This window comes from Chelonoidis abingdonii, chromosome 7 (genome assembly GCF_003597395.2).
Source record: "Chelonoidis abingdonii isolate Lonesome George chromosome 7, CheloAbing_2.0, whole genome shotgun sequence".
Lineage (NCBI taxonomy): Eukaryota > Metazoa > Chordata > Testudines > Testudinidae > Chelonoidis > Chelonoidis abingdonii.
The window spans coordinates 6,647,898-6,665,612 of record NC_133775.1 but is presented as its reverse complement, the minus strand read 5'-3'; the positions used below and the strand labels follow the sequence as shown (position 1 = coordinate 6,665,612).

Here is a 17,715-nt window from a genome sequence, read left to right as displayed (position 1 = left end):
CGCGAGACCCGCGCACGGGGTGGCGAAATGTGCCGGCGCCTAGGGCGCCAGAAACCCTAGCTCCGGTCCTGAAGCCACGCAGGCAGCTTGGGATAACTGGGGGACATTCATTTAGATGTTCCAAAGGAAAATTTCAGTTTTGAAGAAATTGCCCCTTCTGTCAGAAAATTATTCCCACAGAAAATTCTTCACCAACTCTACTGGATAGTTTATCAGAAACAAACATAGGCAGAGGGCTGGTGTGAATCAGCATAGGTTCAGTGAAGTTGATGAAACTATGCCATCTACACAGGCTGAGAATCTGGTCCCTGTGATGGATCAGGAGAGAACAATTAGCAGCACCTAACGGTGTTTCTCTTGGCTGATTTGTAATTAAACAAAAGGTTTGCTCTTTTGTTGCAGGCACTTGTCAGGGAAGAAGGATTCTAGACACAAGTGACAATTACGTGTACAGTTCTGCTGTGAATACAGCAGGAAAGCTGCCACCTCCTCTCTCCATAGTGAAGAATATGTACAGGGTAGTTCTTCACAAGTCTTGCCCAAGGTCCCACAGCACATCAGTGGATAAGCCAGGCATAGATCCCAAGTCTCTAGACTTACCTGTCCACTAGACCACCCCATGTCCTAATTGGCAATAGAGCCTATAATGTGCTAGACACTGGGCAAGATAGACAACAAAGGACTGTCCCTTCCCCCAAAGAGTTGACAAACAAACAAGCAGACAGAGGCCAGGGCAGGAAAATAACAAAATAATTTTCTATACCAATCAACAAGGTTCCCTACAGGCAGCACAACAAAAAGTGGGACATAACATTGGAGAGAAGCAGGGGCTTTGCCGATGAGTTCAAGGTCAAACCACATATAGGAGAACACATGGAAGATGGTATGGAGGTATTGTTCTGACATGCTGTGGATTTAAAAAGACATAAGCCTGACCTGGATCCAGGTCCAAGAGTTTCCTAAGTTAGAGGATGTTTGGATTTGGAGTTTTGCTTCAGTCCCAAATGTTCCTTTTTAAGCACACACTGTTGAATACCTTGAGAGCACGTGTAAAACAAGAGCACCTTGATATGGCACATGGCAAAGATAAAAGGTGAAATTCTATTCCCCAATGACAAAACTCCCACTAACTTCACGGGAACCGGAATGTCACCCCAAGGTGGGAGTGATTCATCAGTGTCCAGGGAAAAGGATTTTATTTAACTAAAGCGACATATAGAATTAAATATACTCCACCTGGGTCCAGCTGCAAAAGGCAGAAAAGCATAGGAATGGCGTCCAGCTGAGTTCTCTGGTGAGAATCTCAAAGGGTTGAAGACCTGCAAAGAATGGTAAAGACACATAGTTATGAAACTATTGTTTAGTTTGGCAACAGAGCTTAGTTAGTAAGGGCCAGATTCCACTCTCAGTTTCCCTTGCACAAGCCCACTAAAGGCAAGTAAACGGCCTTATCTTAGTGACAAAGGACAATGTGTACCAATGGTTTGGGTAGGGAAAAGGGACAAAATTTCCATCACAATCTCTCTCCATAGCTAACACCTTGTATTAGGGGCTCCCAGCTTACAGCAGAGAAATGGCCCCATGCAGAAGATCCTTGAGACATCTACAAACTTCCCAAAATGAAGATGAGTGGGTGTGGCCCAAACAAATATGGGAGGAGTCAGGGCAATGAAAGGTATTGTGTCAGCTTTAGGATTTGACCCAATGCATGGGTGAACCTGGTTTTCTCTCCATCCTTAATTAAAAATTCACATAGAAATAAAATTTAGTTTTCTCTGGACCTCCCATATCCCACATGTCCCCTAAAATCTACAGTTAAGTGGAGTCTTCATACAGCATGAACACTGTGTTATCTACATACTCCTAGTGAAAAAATGTCATCTACCCAAGGAAAGGGCCTGCTTGCTGCTTTCTGTGCACACAGGAACTTCTCATTGATCCAACATATAGCTATCCCATATCCAAAAATATCTTATCAGTCTCAAGTAAAAAAAGAATTACCTCTGGATTGTGCCAGACTGTGGGGTTTCTGTGAAGACCATAAATATTCAGTGAAACGAGGGAGCCTGTTAAGAATCACAGAAATAAATCATCATAAGACAGGAAAAACGTGTCCTAGACCATAGTGTTCTGTCCACCTACACTTGTGGAGTCCTGTAAAACTAGATTAGTATCAAATCCCCTTTTGAAATCCTATTTTCTTCTGCCACCCATGTGTTTATTGAGTAATAGAGTTCCATCAGGGGACCACCTCATTCTTTACGGACTAATAAAACAAAAATTGTCCAAAAATGTTAAAGAATTTCTACAGATGGTGAAAAAAGTCACTTCAGATAAGCGTGAGGAGAAGGGGAAATGTTGAGGTAGGGTGGGGGAAAATCCCAAAAGATGTTAGAGATGAAAGAGTCCTGGTGAATGTGCTCCATGTCCTTATCAATGCAGAGTTTTTCCTTGTGGTTTATTCTCCTGCTCTTTGTCTTATCTGCTTTTAAATAGGTCTACACTTTTTACCTTTGAAGATTTTGGAACAACTTATACATCATACCACTAGGAATTGACTCTTGGTATTTATTTGTATAGCTGCCATGTTGAGGAACCCCAACCATGGCCCAGGACCCCACTGTGCTAGGTGCTGTACAAACACAGAACAAAAAGACAGTCCCTGCCCCAACGAACTTACAGTCTAAGTATAAGACAAGAGACAACAGATAGAATCAGACAGACTGATGGAGGAGTTCACAGAAGTAACATCCATCATCATGACAGGCAGCTGTCTCAGCACATCAGCAGCCTAGTTGTGAATTTTTGTAGGGTTTATGGCAAAGGGAGAGTTTTAATGATGGTTCCTCCCAAGTGTGAGGGGCAGCATGGCAGAAAGCATGAAGATGCTTGTTGGAAAATTTAACAAGTGGGCAATGGAGGGTGATATCATGGCCTGGCTGGAGGTGGGAGTTGACCTTTTGATACAGAAGGAGGGGTGATAGGTAAGGGTGAGGAATGTGATAGGTCATGAAGGGCCTACCAAGTGAAGACAAGTAGCTTATGTTTGATACAATAAAGAAGCGGGAGCCAGTGGAGAGATGCAAAGAGGGATGACAAGGTCCAAGTGACCTTGGTCACAGGCTGGGAAAATAACCTTTGGAGCAGCTTTTTGAATGCATATCAGTGGGGCAAGATTGCATTGTTTAAGGTCAGAGAAAAGGATGTTATCATGACATGGGAGATAATGAGAGCCGGGCTACAGTTTTAGCGTTGTGACTGGGTAGGAAAGTCCAGATTTTAGACCCATTATGCAGAAACAATCTGCAAGACTTAGACATAGATCTGTCTCTAGGTTCTCACATCCAGGCTGAGCAAAGATGATGTCCAAGTTACAGGCCTCAGTGATGGGTAACAGGGTGGTCAAGAAAGGAGGTAGCAAAGATGGTTTTGGAGGGAAGAGTAAGAGTTCTGTTTTGTCTATGTTGAGCTTGAGCTGATGGCTAGACAGCCACAAGGAGATGTCAGAGACAGGCTGAGATTTTTTTGGACAGAAGGAGATGGGTCTGGAGTAGAGAGACAGATCTGTGAATTGTCCACATGGAGATGGTAGTTGAATTTGCGTTTGTGGGATGTTCTTGATATTTAGCCTAAATCAAGTATCACACTATTTATTACTCCTAATAATAGTCCGTGTGTCTCCCTAAACAATTCCCCTCCCTCCTTTCATTCTCTGTATATAAATTGCTTTTGGAATGAGAGGTGATCTACAAGTGAGAGACATGAGCATCACTGCCATTGATGTACAGGCACACAACAGCCTAATAAGCATTTAAAGAGGAGATAGACTAAGCAGACCTTTTGGTAAGGTACGTCCATCAACAAATGTTACAGGTGCACTGAGTTCTCGTGCTACGAGAGGTACCGGAGGGTAAAGACGAAGAGTCTCTTTGATGCACATGGTGGTGTAGGTCATCTTCCCAAAGTCATCCCTGAGAGGAACCAGAGGCAGAAATTGGGGACAACTGACAATGGCCAAAAAGATATTGTTCATATTTTCTACAGAGATTCACCCGCAGGCAGAGCTGTGACCTGGAAAACAGAAAACCGAAAGGGGAACGTTATAACCTGTAAGTCAAGCAAATTGCAAGCAGATGAGAGTTCTCAGTGCGAGAGCCATGGAGGAGGAAGAGCGATGGGGAGGTACTGCTTATGCAAGCGAAGTAGAGGAGGGAGAGTTCTCCCTCTGGTTTTATAAGAGAAGGGAGAGCTGTACTCTGCCCAGCTCCCTTAGTTTAAAAGGAGCTGAACGGGGAAGGGTGATTAGAATGGACACACTTAGGCAACCTTCTCTACCTCTCCATATATAATATATAGAGTTATTAGGGCTTAAGGCAAGAAGGAACCATTAGATCATCTAGTCTGACCTCCTATATATCACAGACCATTAAATTTCCCCAGATCCCTCTGAACTGAGCCCAGTTGTGCCCAATAGCTTATGTCTGACTAAAGCATATCTTCCAAAAACATACCCGACCTTAATATGAAGATATCAAGTGATAGAGACTCCACCACTTCCTCTCATTCTTTGTTCCAATGGTCAATCATCCTCACTTTTAAAAATGTGTCCATTTTCTAATTGTAGGATGTTTGGCTTCAGCTTCTAGCTACTGGCTCTTGTTATGTCTTTCCCCACTAGATTAAAGAGCTCTTTAGTACCTAGTATTTTCTTCCCATGAAAGACACTGTTGTCAGATCACCTTTCAATCCTCTTTTTGATAAGCTAAATAGACTGTACTCTTTAAGTCTCTCATTTCAAGGCATTTTCTCCAGCCACTGAAGCTGGAGTACAGTACTCGACGGGAGAGTGCTTGGGGATTGATTTATTGCGTCTAGATTAGACGCAATAAATCGACCCCCACTAGATTGATAGCTGCCCGCCAATCTGGCGGGTAGTGTAGACATTCTCTAAGTCTCTCATTGTAAGGCAGTTTCTCCAGCCCTTGAAATGTTTTGGTGTTTCTTTTTAGCATCCTTTCCAACTTTTCAACAACCTTTTTAAAACATGGACACCAGAACTCGATGCAGTATTCCAGAATCTGTCTCACCAATGTTCTATGCAGAGATGGGACAGTTGTTTCATGCCAAGCTGCAAATGCCATTCTATTTTTTGAATGCTATTTTGACTATAAACTGTTATATGCCCTCTGGTTTGTACTGTGGCCTCCATCTTGAGCTGGGCCACCCAGGAGGTGTTGGGAAAAATCTTTACATCTAGCACAGGGGCTAAAAATGATGGTCCTGCATTCAAGTAGGTTCACCCCAGAACAAAAGGCTGCCTGCAGTCCAGGAGAACTAGTTTTCCCAATTGGGAACTGGGGGGTAGGGGGAGAGACAACTGGGGTTAATAAACTGATCACCTGATAGGGGTTTCAAAGTTCTTTGGAAGATCACTTGCAAGGAATATTAAGTTCTCACCATTGAACAGTATCTCTGTCTCCCAGAATATCTTTGATCTCTTCTCTGCATCTCTGCTGGTGCTCTGGGTGCAGGGCCATACAGTATAAGAGCCAGGAGATCCCACTGGCCGTGGTATCGTGACCTTCAAACATAAACGTATCCACCTCGGCACGTAGGTCTTCATTGGATAATCCAGCTCCATTTTCATCCTAACAACACATGGCTTCTATCAGGGTTTCATGGGCTTTCCCAGGAAAGAGATATGAGGCTTCCTGCTGCTCAGAGCTTAAGTGACAAATGTGTTAGAAAGGAAACCCTGGAGCATTGATCCCAGTGGGTCAGACCTTCTCTTTAGGTTGGGGAGAAACGTAAGAATCCCCGCATGTGAAATAAACTCCTGTGACGCAGACAGGTACCACTGCAGTCATTGCTGTCCCTCGAATGCAGATACTGCTTCCTGCTTGCTCACTCTGGAGGACAAGACACCTCCTGGAGGGATGGTGAGTAGTAAGGAGGAAGCTGGGACATACTTGTCCCCTCCCCCTTCACTAGTCCATGGAAAGGGCATGATGAACCAAGGGAAACACACTGCATCCCTTAGAAGGGATATAGCAGTGGACTTACTAGTACCCCCATGTACAGTGCAGCAGTGGATGGAAATTTCTCTCTCCTCCCAGTGCTTCCCCAGCCTAACACAAAGCTGAGCTTAAATCGGGGTGGGGGGCAAACTATGGCCCATGGGCCACATCCGGACAGAGGGACCGTCCTGCCTGGCCTCCAAGCTCCTGGCCCAGGATGCTTGCTCACAACCCTTCCCCTGCTGTCGCCCCTCCCTCGCAGCCTCAGCTCGCTCGTAATGCTCTGGTCTGCAGGGATGTGAGCTCCTGGGGCAGCGGAGCTGCAGAGCCTGGCCTGACCTGTGGTGGGTGGTGGCGGCGGTGGTGGCATGGCCTGGCTCCAGCCAGGTGGCGTGACTGTAGCGCCGCCAGCCACCTGTGCTCCAGGCAGCGCGGTAAGGGGGCAGGGAGTGGGTGGGTGGGGGTTGGATAGACAGCAGGGGAGTTTGGGGTGGTGGTCAGGGGCGGGGGTGCAGATAGTGGTCGGGGGGAAATAGGGGGTTGAATGGGGGCAGGAGTCCCGGGGGGAAGTCAGGAAGGAGGGGGGTTTGGATGGAGTGGCAGGTGGCAGTCAGAGGCGGGGAGTCCTGGGGCAGTCAGGGGACAGGGAGAAGGGGTGGTTGGATGGGGTTAGGGTCCTGAGTGGGCCATCAGGAATGAGAGGAGGGGTTGGATGGGGTGGCGGGGCTGCAGGGGCAGTCAGAGGACAGGGAGCAGGGTTGTGAGGATGGAGCAGGGGTCCCAGAGGGGCTGTCAGGGAATGGGGCAGGAGTTGGATGGGGCAAAAGCTTTTGGGAGGGAGGGCAGATAGTTTGGAGGTGCTTGCACCATGACTGCCTCCTATAACTGGCCCTCCATACAATGTACAAAACTTGATGTGCCCCACAGGCCAAAAAGTTTGCCCTCCCCAGCTTAAATGGTACGCACAGTCCTGCATAATTACATTGCCATCCAATTACTGCTGAGTTAAAATGATAATTTCTGTAAAACGATCACTCTTTCGATCTATAGGAGTCTGCTTATGTCTTGCCAGTGACTATATTTTGTAAAAATGGAACTAAGTGTGGTTTATAACCTGGACTGCACATGAACAAGCTTACAGCGTTTGTGTGGCTTTAACTATGCACACAGGACTCTGCAGTCACAGAGTTGAGGCAGAACCCATCCCTTGTGTCAAAACTATGCTTCTGAACATTGATGGATCCGGCCAATCAATTTTAACCTTTTCCCTGAACAAAAAATATATTTTTTGGAAGCTGCTGTCCACAATACCCAGGCCTCTCTCAGTGCTGCTACTCGAAATGCTCACATACTTGGCTCCAAACAGTTCTTGCAACACTCACTTTAGCATTCAGAAGGATGTCCAGAAAGTCCAGGTGGCGCCTCGTCTGGATCTTTTCAAGCTCTTGCTCATCTTTAAGGGTCTCCTTTCTTTCTCTGATCACTTTATCTGCATCAGGAAAACATTAAAGTAATTATATCCCATTTGGAGCCATATGTGCACTGTGATTCTCCAGAACCCCAATGGATCCCAAAATACCCGGGAACCAGAATTCTTTGATTCTCATAATTTCTGAAATGAGATGGATCACTCTGTGTGGCTTCTGGGGGATGTAAAGAATCTGGGCCACTGCGGAGGTGCCTGAACTACCTACACCGATGGGCGCTTCTCTTGTTTGTGTAAGTACTCCACCTCCCTGAAAGGCGGTAGTTATATCAATGGGAGAAGACCTTCCATTGACTTAGGGCTGTCTGTATCACAAGTTAGGTCAGTATAACTACCTTGCTCAGGTATGTGGATTTTCCACATTGCTGAGTGACATAGTTATACTGACATAAGTCTGTAGTGTAGACTAGGGTTTATCTTGGAGCCTGGTACAAACCCTTAATGAGAGGCGAGAAGAGGATAGTAGGAAATACCTGTATGCTTATGTGCTAATCTGCAGGCCTTGCGGAATCGACGCCCTTGAGAACTGAGCCAGTAAACGAGATGGTTGTGATGCAGAGGTGTCTGGATTCTCTGTTGCACCATCAAGCTGAGGTCCATGACAGTTTGGATATATAAATTCTCACTATAGAGAGAGAGTCAAGAGAGAGATGGATAAAGACTGGGCAGCGAGTTTGAGTGTATTGGGGGAGAGATTGTAAAGATTTCAGAATTGTTGATTTTAATGGCAAGTGTGTGGTTAGTGCAAGACTAAGCTCACCCAGCATGACAGCAATGTGAACAGGCATTAATATAGTAAAACTGCCTCAGAGGATGGACTTTTCCTTCCAAAGCATTCAGGCCAGCCTGCACAAGGCAAAGCAGTGTTCCTGGGGAATAACTTGAGTGTTTGTAGTTGAATGTCTTGAGTTTGCAGCACTTCTGCCTGGCCTTCAACCCCCAGTATAAGTGCCTGATAAGCCATGTGCCCAGTCCTATGGGGTGCCAAGTGCCCTCAGCTCTCCTTTATTGCAATAGGAGTGGCAAGCACTCCATGCCTTCCCAGTTCAGGCTTTTGGGTTGTGACATTGAGGAACCAAAAGTCACTAGTCACATGAAAACTTAGGGCTGATCTCGAGCCCATTGAATTCCATAGCAACCCCCCTACTAACTTCACCAGAGCAAAATCAGACCGGGGTGCTGGAATAATTTGTACAGTGGGGGTGCTGAGAGCCATTGAACCAAACTGTAAACCCTGCGTATAAAGGAAACCACTTCAAGCCAGCATGTGCAGGAGCACCTCCAGAACTCCTAGTTCCAGCACCTCCAGATCAGACTCATTATGATTTTAGCTACTCTTAGATCTGAATAGCTGTATAATATGATTGACTATATAGGAAGCAGCTTTCTTGGTTTGCTGTGAAACAATGCCCCTTGTCTCAGTTAAACAACAACAATCTCACTTTTGTTACCACCCCCATCAAACAACACCGAATTCTCATAAAGATCAGCTGTTGGCATCAATATATTAGTAGCTTCTGCATTTAAAAGACACCAGCACTTCTAGCTCCTGAGGCAGGCTGTAAGAAGTAATGAAGTGGATTCTAGCATCCCTGATCCCAATACTCCCCTGTATTAGTGAGATGAAGATCAATAGGCTAATGCATCCACTACTTCTATCACATCTGTGTAGTTCCCAGTTCGGACACAATTGCACCGCACTGAATTTAAAGTCATTTAAGGCCGACAAGGACTTTTCATCAGGATTTGACACCAGCCTGTACTGACCTGTCAGTCTGGCAGTTGCTCTGGTAACTGAAGGCAGATTTCATGATGCTGTCGAGAGTCATCAAGCTGACATGTTCAAAGAGCTCCACTGACTTATCCTGCATGATCAGCTGTTCCCATTTATCCTATTGGAAAAGAGTAATGAGAAGGGAGACATTTTCTTGGGAGTACAGAATCCTGGTTACAGCCATTCACTTGGGTCTGGGCCACCTCTTGCATCTGGAGATGTTGGACCTGTGAGCAGGTGGCTGTGATTTTTAACAGTCCAGCCAGTTTCACTGACAGTCTTGAGATTAAACCCTGGGTTGCATGGGAGGCTGAGAGATGGCAGGAGTGCCTTTAACAGGGCTTATTGTCCACCAAGTCATCACAGGTCACTCTGTGGAGATGTGCAATGGGTTAGCATGGGCTCTCTTCTGCTCACTGTGCTACACTGCTGCAGCGCTGGCAGCAGACCCAACATGCACCAAGGAGAACATTCTCAATGTTTTTAAATCTTTCTAACCTACTAGGTAAAGGTTCTTAAATCAGGAAGGAGCACTGGGAGGTTTGAACTCATGACTGTGCCAACAGCCGTTCCTACCAGCATCACGCAGACAGAATCTGCCATCATGGTCACGTAAGGTTTCAAAAGATCATAGTGAAACCCTGGCGTCAGCAGCCTCCGATGCTGGAACCACTTTGGCCCATTTAAGATCAACAATCCTTGCCCTATGGAGGAGCACAGTGCAAAAGAGCTGGTTAGATCACTTCCTACTAAGCAATGGATCATTTCAGGTGCCATGATACAATCCAGCCAGAATATGAATGAATATCTGCTCAGTTCTATCCAGTGTATTCATCAAAAAGATGAGAGATTTTCTTTAGAACATAAGAACATCCATACTGGGTCAGACCACTGGTCCATCTAGCCCAGTGGTTCTCAACAAGGGGTACGCAGAGGTCTCATCAACTCGTTTAGATATTTGCCTAGTTTTACAACAGGCTACATAAAAAGCACTAGTGAAGTTAGCACAAACTAAAATTTAATACGACTCGTTTATAGTGCTTTATATACTATACACTGAAATGTAAGTACAATATGTATATTCCAAATGATTTATTTTATAAATATATGGTAAAAATGTGAAAGTCAGCAATTTTTCAGTAAGTGCTGTGACACTTGTATTTTTATGTCTGATTTTGTAAGCAAGTAGTTTTAAAATGAGGTGAAACTTGGGGCTACTCAAGAGAAATCAAATTCTTAAAAGGGATACAGTCTGGAAATGTTGAGAGCCACTAATTTAGCCCAGTACCCTGTCTTCCAACAGTGATCAATGCCAAGTGCTTCAGACGCTATGAACAGAACAGGGCAATTATGCAATGACAATGTCATCTGCTCCCGCCTTCTGGCAGTCAGAGGTGAGGGACACGGAAAACATGGGGTTGCATCCCTGAGCATCTTTGTTATTAGCCACTGATAGAGCTATCCTCCATGAGCTTATCTATTTCTTTTTTGAACCCAGTTAGACTTTTAGCCTTCACAACTTATCCTGGCAATGAGTTCTACAGGTTGACACTGTGTTGACACTGTGTACTTCTTTTGCTGAGTGACATCACTAAACATCTTTGATTTCACTTAGAGCTTTTTGGAGAACCAATATTTTTTTCCCCTGTGAGAAATTTCAAAAGAAAAATCTTTGTTTGAAAATTTTTAATCAACAATTTTCAGTTTTCCTGTGGGAACCAAACCAAAATTCATTTTGAATCAACCTTTCTGTAATTAAATGCAAGTTTTCCATTTGTTTAGACTTAAAATGACATTTTGTTTCAACTAAAACAACCAAAAGAAAATGATATTTTAAGACAAAACAGAACATTTTTCATAGAGAAATTTCTTGCTGAAAGCTGAACAGTTGTGTCAGAATTGATATTTTTCCATGCACATTTCAGTTTCAACAAAGCCATATTTTTTTGAGGAGAAAACATTATGTACCAAAACGTCTAATTTCAATCCAGACAAGGAAATTCAAGGTTAAGGCTCAAAGATGATCTGACACGTGTTTATGTTTTTCACGTATTACCACTTAATATCACATGTAAAATATTGTATCTAATGTGCTCTCAGCTAAACCTCCGAAATATCTAGTTACAATGATGACATGAGTAAAAGGATGGAGCTTAACCTCCATTTCTCAATCTGAACTCGGATTTCTCCAGTTTCCTGCATTTCATTCACACCTTCCAATTACTGTCACAGTTGTTTTTGTCAGGGCTGGCGCTACCATTTAGGCAGCCTAGGCAATCGCCTAGGGCGCCAGAATTATTGGTGGGCGGCATTTTGCCGGAGGGGGTGGCAGGCGGCTCGGGTATAGCTGCCGCAGTAGTGCCTGCGGAGGGTCCAGTGGTCCGTGGCTCCGGTGGACCGTCCGCAGGTATGACTGCAGCAGCTCCACCAGAGCTGCAGACCAGCAGACCCTCCACAGGCACCACTGTGGCAGCTCCACCAGAGCCGCGGAACCAGCACGTGGGGCGGCGAAATTGCCATCCGCCTAGGGCGCTCAAACCCCTAGCGCCGGTCCTGGTTTTTGTGTTAGCTATTAAATGCTATCGCTCTGTATCTATGTGGTACAAGAAATGGTGTTGCTTCCCTCATAAATATCACCAGCAATATTGTTACATGAGGTAAATGAGAATGAAATATGATAGTACAAACCAATCCAGGGAACCAGGAAACTGTATATCACAAGAGACTTAGGGTCTGTAGAATTCAATAGAGAAGAGAAATATATTATTAGGGTAAAATGATACCAAAGGTGAATAAGGTGCTACTCATGGTGAGTAAGGAATCAAAATCTGGTCCTATGTTAGTCAAACATTATTAGAATTACTTCTAAGCTTTAATCATGCTCTCGTTAATAGCAAAATCTGTATTGGGAAGGACAATCTCCATTCAGGAAAATTCTTACATTTTATATCAAGGTTCTATTGATAGATTTTATATCAAGGTTCTATTAATAGATTCTAAAGGGTTAATAAAAGTCTGACAGACATTGTAAGCGTGTAACAGAGAGGAGTAATAGGTGTTGTTATAGGGGGTTATAGCCACATCAGAAAAAGGCACAACAGATGGCTCTAAGCAACCTACTGACCTCTTGGACTCCTCTATAGCAAATGAGAAGCCATTTTCTAATACATCAATTCTTTCTCATCATTGACTATTTACAAACAAAGCCTTACTAAAAAAAAAAGGTGACCACAATTCTCTCTATTTAGAGCATGCTCTTCTCCTTCATTCATCCATCTATCCAGATTCATTCCCATCACCATAGTATCAGAGCACTGGGGACAGACCAAATTGGTTTAGTTATGCTTAAAATCCCTTCCAATAAATACATCACCTCCCAGTCTGTATTTTTCAGTTTGTGCCTGCTCAGATTTGCTCTTTTGCTTAGGAATATTGACTCATTAGCCTCTGATGCTCATTATGTGTAAAAAGTACAGAGATTTTTTAATACCATTACTTAATTCAGGCTTTTTCTTCAGTGCAGCCTTAGCTTGAGTTATAACTTGAGTGTTGCCCCTAACTCAAGTCCCATCTGCACTGAAAAAAACATAAGTCAAGTGTGGTTGTGCTTTCAGCTGAGCAGGCCTGGCCCATTGAGGAAGAGGCTACAGCTCTAGTGAACACAACCTGTCATTTTCCAAGTATGTGCAATGAGCCAACCTTTCTGGAGTGTGGGCAATACATATTGAAATGGACATTAACGGCTGCCTTTTCAGACTGGTCTAAATAGGTCTACCTTTTTCCACCCACAAAGTTGCAGGCATAAATAATTGCAGGCCCTGTGTATCAGGAGCCAGAACCTCCTTAGCTGGTGTAAATTACGTTCAGTGCTTGAGCTTCAGCACTTATTAATTGCTCTTCAGATGGAGAGTGATCATTTTCTGCGTGAGTATTGAAAACAGTTGATCAAAATGCTCACAAAATACACTGATTTCATTCTGTGCCAGTTTCCATCTTAAAACAATGGCATTTTCTTTGAATAGATGCTTTTCATGTCCATTTCTGAGACCTCTGCTTTACAGATAATAGCATTCAGTGGCATTTGCAGTATGGAATGATATCACTAGCACTCAGATATAAGAGGTGTTATATTTTGGGGCCCAGCAGAGAAGGAGATAGACACAGTGGGAGCTGCTAGAAACACAGTTTTGTGCTGTGCTTGCTGTATTGTTCTAGCTGAAAAACTGAAACTAACAAGAAAGTGAGGGGCATAGCACTGGGAAGGAGGGAGTACTTAAACATTTAGAGGGACAGGACATCACAAGACGCAGTATCTTTACCTCCTTTGCTGTAGACCGCCTTAGCATATTCAGGGTGGTTGATGCTCAAAAATCCTAAGAAACCGCCATACCACATGGGGTGACAGTGTGGATATTGTTCTGCCCAGGACGCTGTATTGTCTAGTTCATCCTCTTGTTGAAGCTGTGTTGTAAATTAAAGGTAGATATAGTTCATTACAGATATTTAGCAGCACTATCTGAATGAGGAACAGTCCGGGGAGTTAGATAAGACAATAGTTAACAGGCCAAGTACGTGTACATGTCTGCATTTTAGTAGTGCTATTGATTAGGCTTTTAACATCACTTGAAGTGCAGAGGTTCCCTGTTTGTTAGAAAGGCAGATAAAGGTGGGTGAATGTGGGTAAGGCCAGGGGAAATCATAAGAAGTAGCCCAGACAGTTTTTATTTAAGCAATTCCTCTTTCAACCTAGTCCATTTCTCCCTGTTCTGCCGTCAGATATCCATCTGGACCCTGACCTCCACCTCCCATTATGTTTCCTCATCCCATCCCCACAGAACACTTGGCCGAGTCTGGGCCTTTGAGCTTTCTGTCTGAGTTCTCCCATGTAGCACATCTAGAATCTAGTTCAAATGGGCACTGAGGGCCAGATCCTCAGCTGATGGAAACAGGAATAACTTGACTGAAGGCACTGGAGCGATGCCCATTTACACCAGCACCTGGGATTTAAGCGCAGACCCAGCTGTGACTGACAACTTGTGTGAGGGTTGTCTAGGTTTTTGTCTTGTTGAAGCTGCATTGTTAGTTAAAGGGAGATGTAGTTCAAGGGAGATCTTTAGCAGCACACTCCAAAGGGGGAAGAGCCTTGCTACAGTCAGGGGACTGGATGAGTCAGATGAGGCAATAGCTAGCAAGCCTAGGTAGGAATGCATGTTTGTATTTTTGTAAAGCTGCCTTTGTACAAGTCACTTTAAGTGCAGAGATCCCCCCTGTTCATTAGAAAGGCCAGCAGAGGTGAATGAATGAGGACAAAGCCATGGGAAACCATAAGAAGTAGCCCACACAGTTAAGTGTTGCTTAAGGAATCCCTCCTTCAACCGGTCCCCTCACTCCGAAACGGAGAACTCTGAATGCCAACAGTTCTCCCACTTTTAAATTGGATTCTAGGTTACAGCACCTTGTGGATCAGCCATGCAGATCCAGGGCCGGCTCTAGGATACAGCACGCCAAGCGCGTGGTTGGGGCGGCAGGCCACGGGGGGTGCTCTCCCGGTTGCTGGGAGGGCGGTAGGCAGCTCCGGTGGACCTCCCGCAGGCGTTTCTGCGGCGTCGGTAGACCTGACGCAGGCGTTTCTGCTGATGGTCCTCTGGTCCCGCGGCTCCGGTGGACCTCCCGCAGACACGCCTGCGGCAGCTTCACCAGAACCGCGGGACTGGCGAGTGGCAGAGCGCCCCCTGCGGCGTGCCACCGTGCTTGGGGCGGCGAAATTGCTAGAGCCGGCCCTGTGCAGATCCCACTGGTTTTGGCAACCGCAAGTTCTTCCATCTGAGAGCTAGTGACCAGACAGCCTGCTTAAACCAATGTATAGTTTAATTTTAACAGCAGGAATGAAGCATAGCATAACATGGCCAGGATTTTAAAACAATAGTCCATGTGAATGTCTAGCCTACCTAAAGGCTTCCCATCCTGTGATGGAAGCCTTAACTTCCTCAAGACTCCTCCAGCTCAGGTATTGTCCCTCAGCCACCCAGAAGTGTGTACTGGACGGCAGTGCTTAATTTGTGCCTCTAGGCTTGGTAGTTCATAGCGCTGGCACCTCTGGGCTTGCTGCATCAGTTATGAATATAAAAAAGTTGCTTGAGCCCTAGCACCTCTTTCATTACAATTTAAGCACTGTTGGGAGGTGTCATATCTCCAGCTGTTGTTTTGCCTTCCTGGCTGTTTCCCAAAGAACCTGATGAGATATTCTGATGTTCTCAATGCACCCATGAAAAACTTCACAGATGTGCCTTTTCCTACCTCACAGGACCTAGAACTCATCGGACGCGGCCCAGGACAAGCTGTTCTTATGGGTTGGGAGAATTTTCAAAACATTGCCAGACGCCTCTCTTTGTTCTGAGCCATGTGCTGGTAACTTGAAAGAGAGTGAAAATGCCTCTGTAGGCCACAGAGCATGCATGCAGAATCTGAACTGGCCTTTTCTGGAGGGTTTAACAGGAGAAAACAAGTCTCTGCCTTAACCACAGAAAGCCTGTGACCTCTCTCTAGCAAATGTGACAATAGACTCCTATTAGTGGGAGGGTAAAGGAAAGTAAAGAAACTTTGTACTTATGTAAACAAGGAAGCCAAGTGCCCATTAGTCTAATAGTTGAGGTAGGTCTATGACATAGTACAATTCCAATTGCTACCTTACTGTTCACACACACACACACGCTACAGTCGCAGTTGCTACTTTACCATTTGAAGGTGGCCATACAGCCAGTGGGTGGGAGGTCCTGGGAAACTTTTAAAGATTTTGAGCAGTTTTTGCTTCCTCCTGTACAGCTGGATTGCTTTCAGAACCACACAGGCAAGGCACACCACAGCCATCAGGTGAAACATCTGGGAGACAGCTCTGTTCAGCCATGCCCCAGAAGGGTTCATTACTGTCTCCAGTACCGATTTCATGCTGCTGCCCTCATTGGCAGGTACTGTATAAAAAAGCCCCAACCCTGTCAGCTTCTGCTGCACTCTGTACTTCCTGTATGCTCAGAGTCAGACACACTCTTATCACACCGGACTGCAAAGATTAGACTTTCAACTGCTTTTCAAATGGATTACAAGCACCGCCCAAATCAGAATAACCGTGAATGAAGTTTGCTGAAAGAATAGCCCATGCTGTGGGAAGCTTGTGTCTGACTCTAATTCATGCAAAACAGGCTGGATAATTATATAGCCAATAAAGCTCTGGGTAGCTATGTAGGTGAGGTAGGAGTAATCATTATCTCTGCCTCAGAACATAAACATATCAAAAAACGCACCCCATAGAGCTCTGCATGGCAGCGTAAATCTTGCATGCAGAGTGTAGCCGCGTTGGTCCCAGGATTTTTAGTGTTTAGGAAAGTTAGAGTAGTATGGACTGAATAGACACTGGATTTATGGCTTATTATAACACTCTATAACCCATTAAGTCCCTGCCCCCCAGTTTTTTTGCCCTTATACCTGGAGAGGTGTTAAAGGGCCACATCACCTTGAAATAGTGTTAACTCCTTGTGCTAAACCATCTGTTCTACCTTGTATTTAGCTGTGATACTTGGAGTATATTTCCCACACCTGAAGGAGATCTTTGTGTAAGCTTGTCTCTCTCTCACCAACAGAAGTTGATCCAATAAAAGAGATTACCTCACCCACCTTGTCTCTATAGTAAACACTATGAACCAGATCCTCCACTGCAGCTATGCTGATTCACAAATGGAGCAGATTTACAAAATGGTAGAACCATTAGCAGCCCCAGTGAGTTCAGCTCTTAAAAATCAGGCAAACGACAGGGTAGATTAGGAGATTCTAAGGGCAGCAGGGACCATTAGATCATCTAGTCTGCCTTGGGTGACCAGATGTCCCAATTTTATAGGGACAGTCCCGATTTTGGGGACTTTTTCTTATATAGGTACCTATTACCCCCTACCCCCCGTCCCAATTTTTTGCACTTGCTGTCTGGTCACCCTATGTCTTCTCTCCTGTATGTAGCCCCTGCCAGTCTGGGAGCTTCAGAGGTGTTGCTCCTACAGAAAGTAGCACAGAGGCATAAACTGGGACTGTCTCTGAGACTGCCTGGTTTGGCTGTGCTGGAGGGAGACACCCGGCCTGTGGCAGGAAGACAAGCCTGATTGGCAATGCTGGGTGATCAACGGCAGGTCCCCGAAGAGGCTTCATAGGGCTCGGGGGGGACTGTGTGACTGGGGGGAAGGAGCGGAGAGCCTGAGGGAGAAACCGTTGGTTGTTTCTCTCCACAGCTACCAGAGAGGCAGCCATTTTTACTCTCTTGGTGACAAGGTCTGAAGCTGACCCAGAGCTCTCCGATCCACAAGAGAGGCCGAGTCCCCAGAAGATGCAGGAACTGTGGGAGTGGAAACCCTACAGAGACCCCACTGCACTGGCCACCAGGACTCGATCCTGCCTGG

General features: G+C 45.2%; 1 protein-coding gene across 1 annotated transcript in view; it reads right to left on the bottom strand.

Annotated features, from left to right (window-relative positions):
* The window catches only part of LOC116839246 (cytochrome P450 4B1-like), a 17,700-nt gene extending 1,464 nt beyond the window's left edge, over nt 1-16,236 (bottom strand). The window contains exons 1-11 of the mRNA XM_032805044.2: nt 16,013-16,236; nt 13,597-13,738; nt 11,966-12,010; nt 9,854-9,981; nt 9,271-9,395; nt 7,977-8,128; nt 7,400-7,506; nt 5,458-5,648; nt 3,838-3,971; nt 2,002-2,066; nt 1,237-1,319 (exon numbers count right to left, since the gene is read on the bottom strand). Of these exons, the coding sequence (XP_032660935.1) occupies nt 1,237-1,319; nt 2,002-2,066; nt 3,838-3,971; nt 5,458-5,648; nt 7,400-7,506; nt 7,977-8,128; nt 9,271-9,395; nt 9,854-9,981; nt 11,966-12,010; nt 13,597-13,738; nt 16,013-16,222 (1,382 nt within the window). The 5' untranslated portion in view covers nt 16,223-16,236. The remainder of the gene's footprint in view (nt 1-1,236; nt 1,320-2,001; nt 2,067-3,837; nt 3,972-5,457; nt 5,649-7,399; nt 7,507-7,976; nt 8,129-9,270; nt 9,396-9,853; nt 9,982-11,965; nt 12,011-13,596; nt 13,739-16,012) is intronic.
* Nucleotides 16,237-17,715: the final 1,479 nt, after the last annotated feature.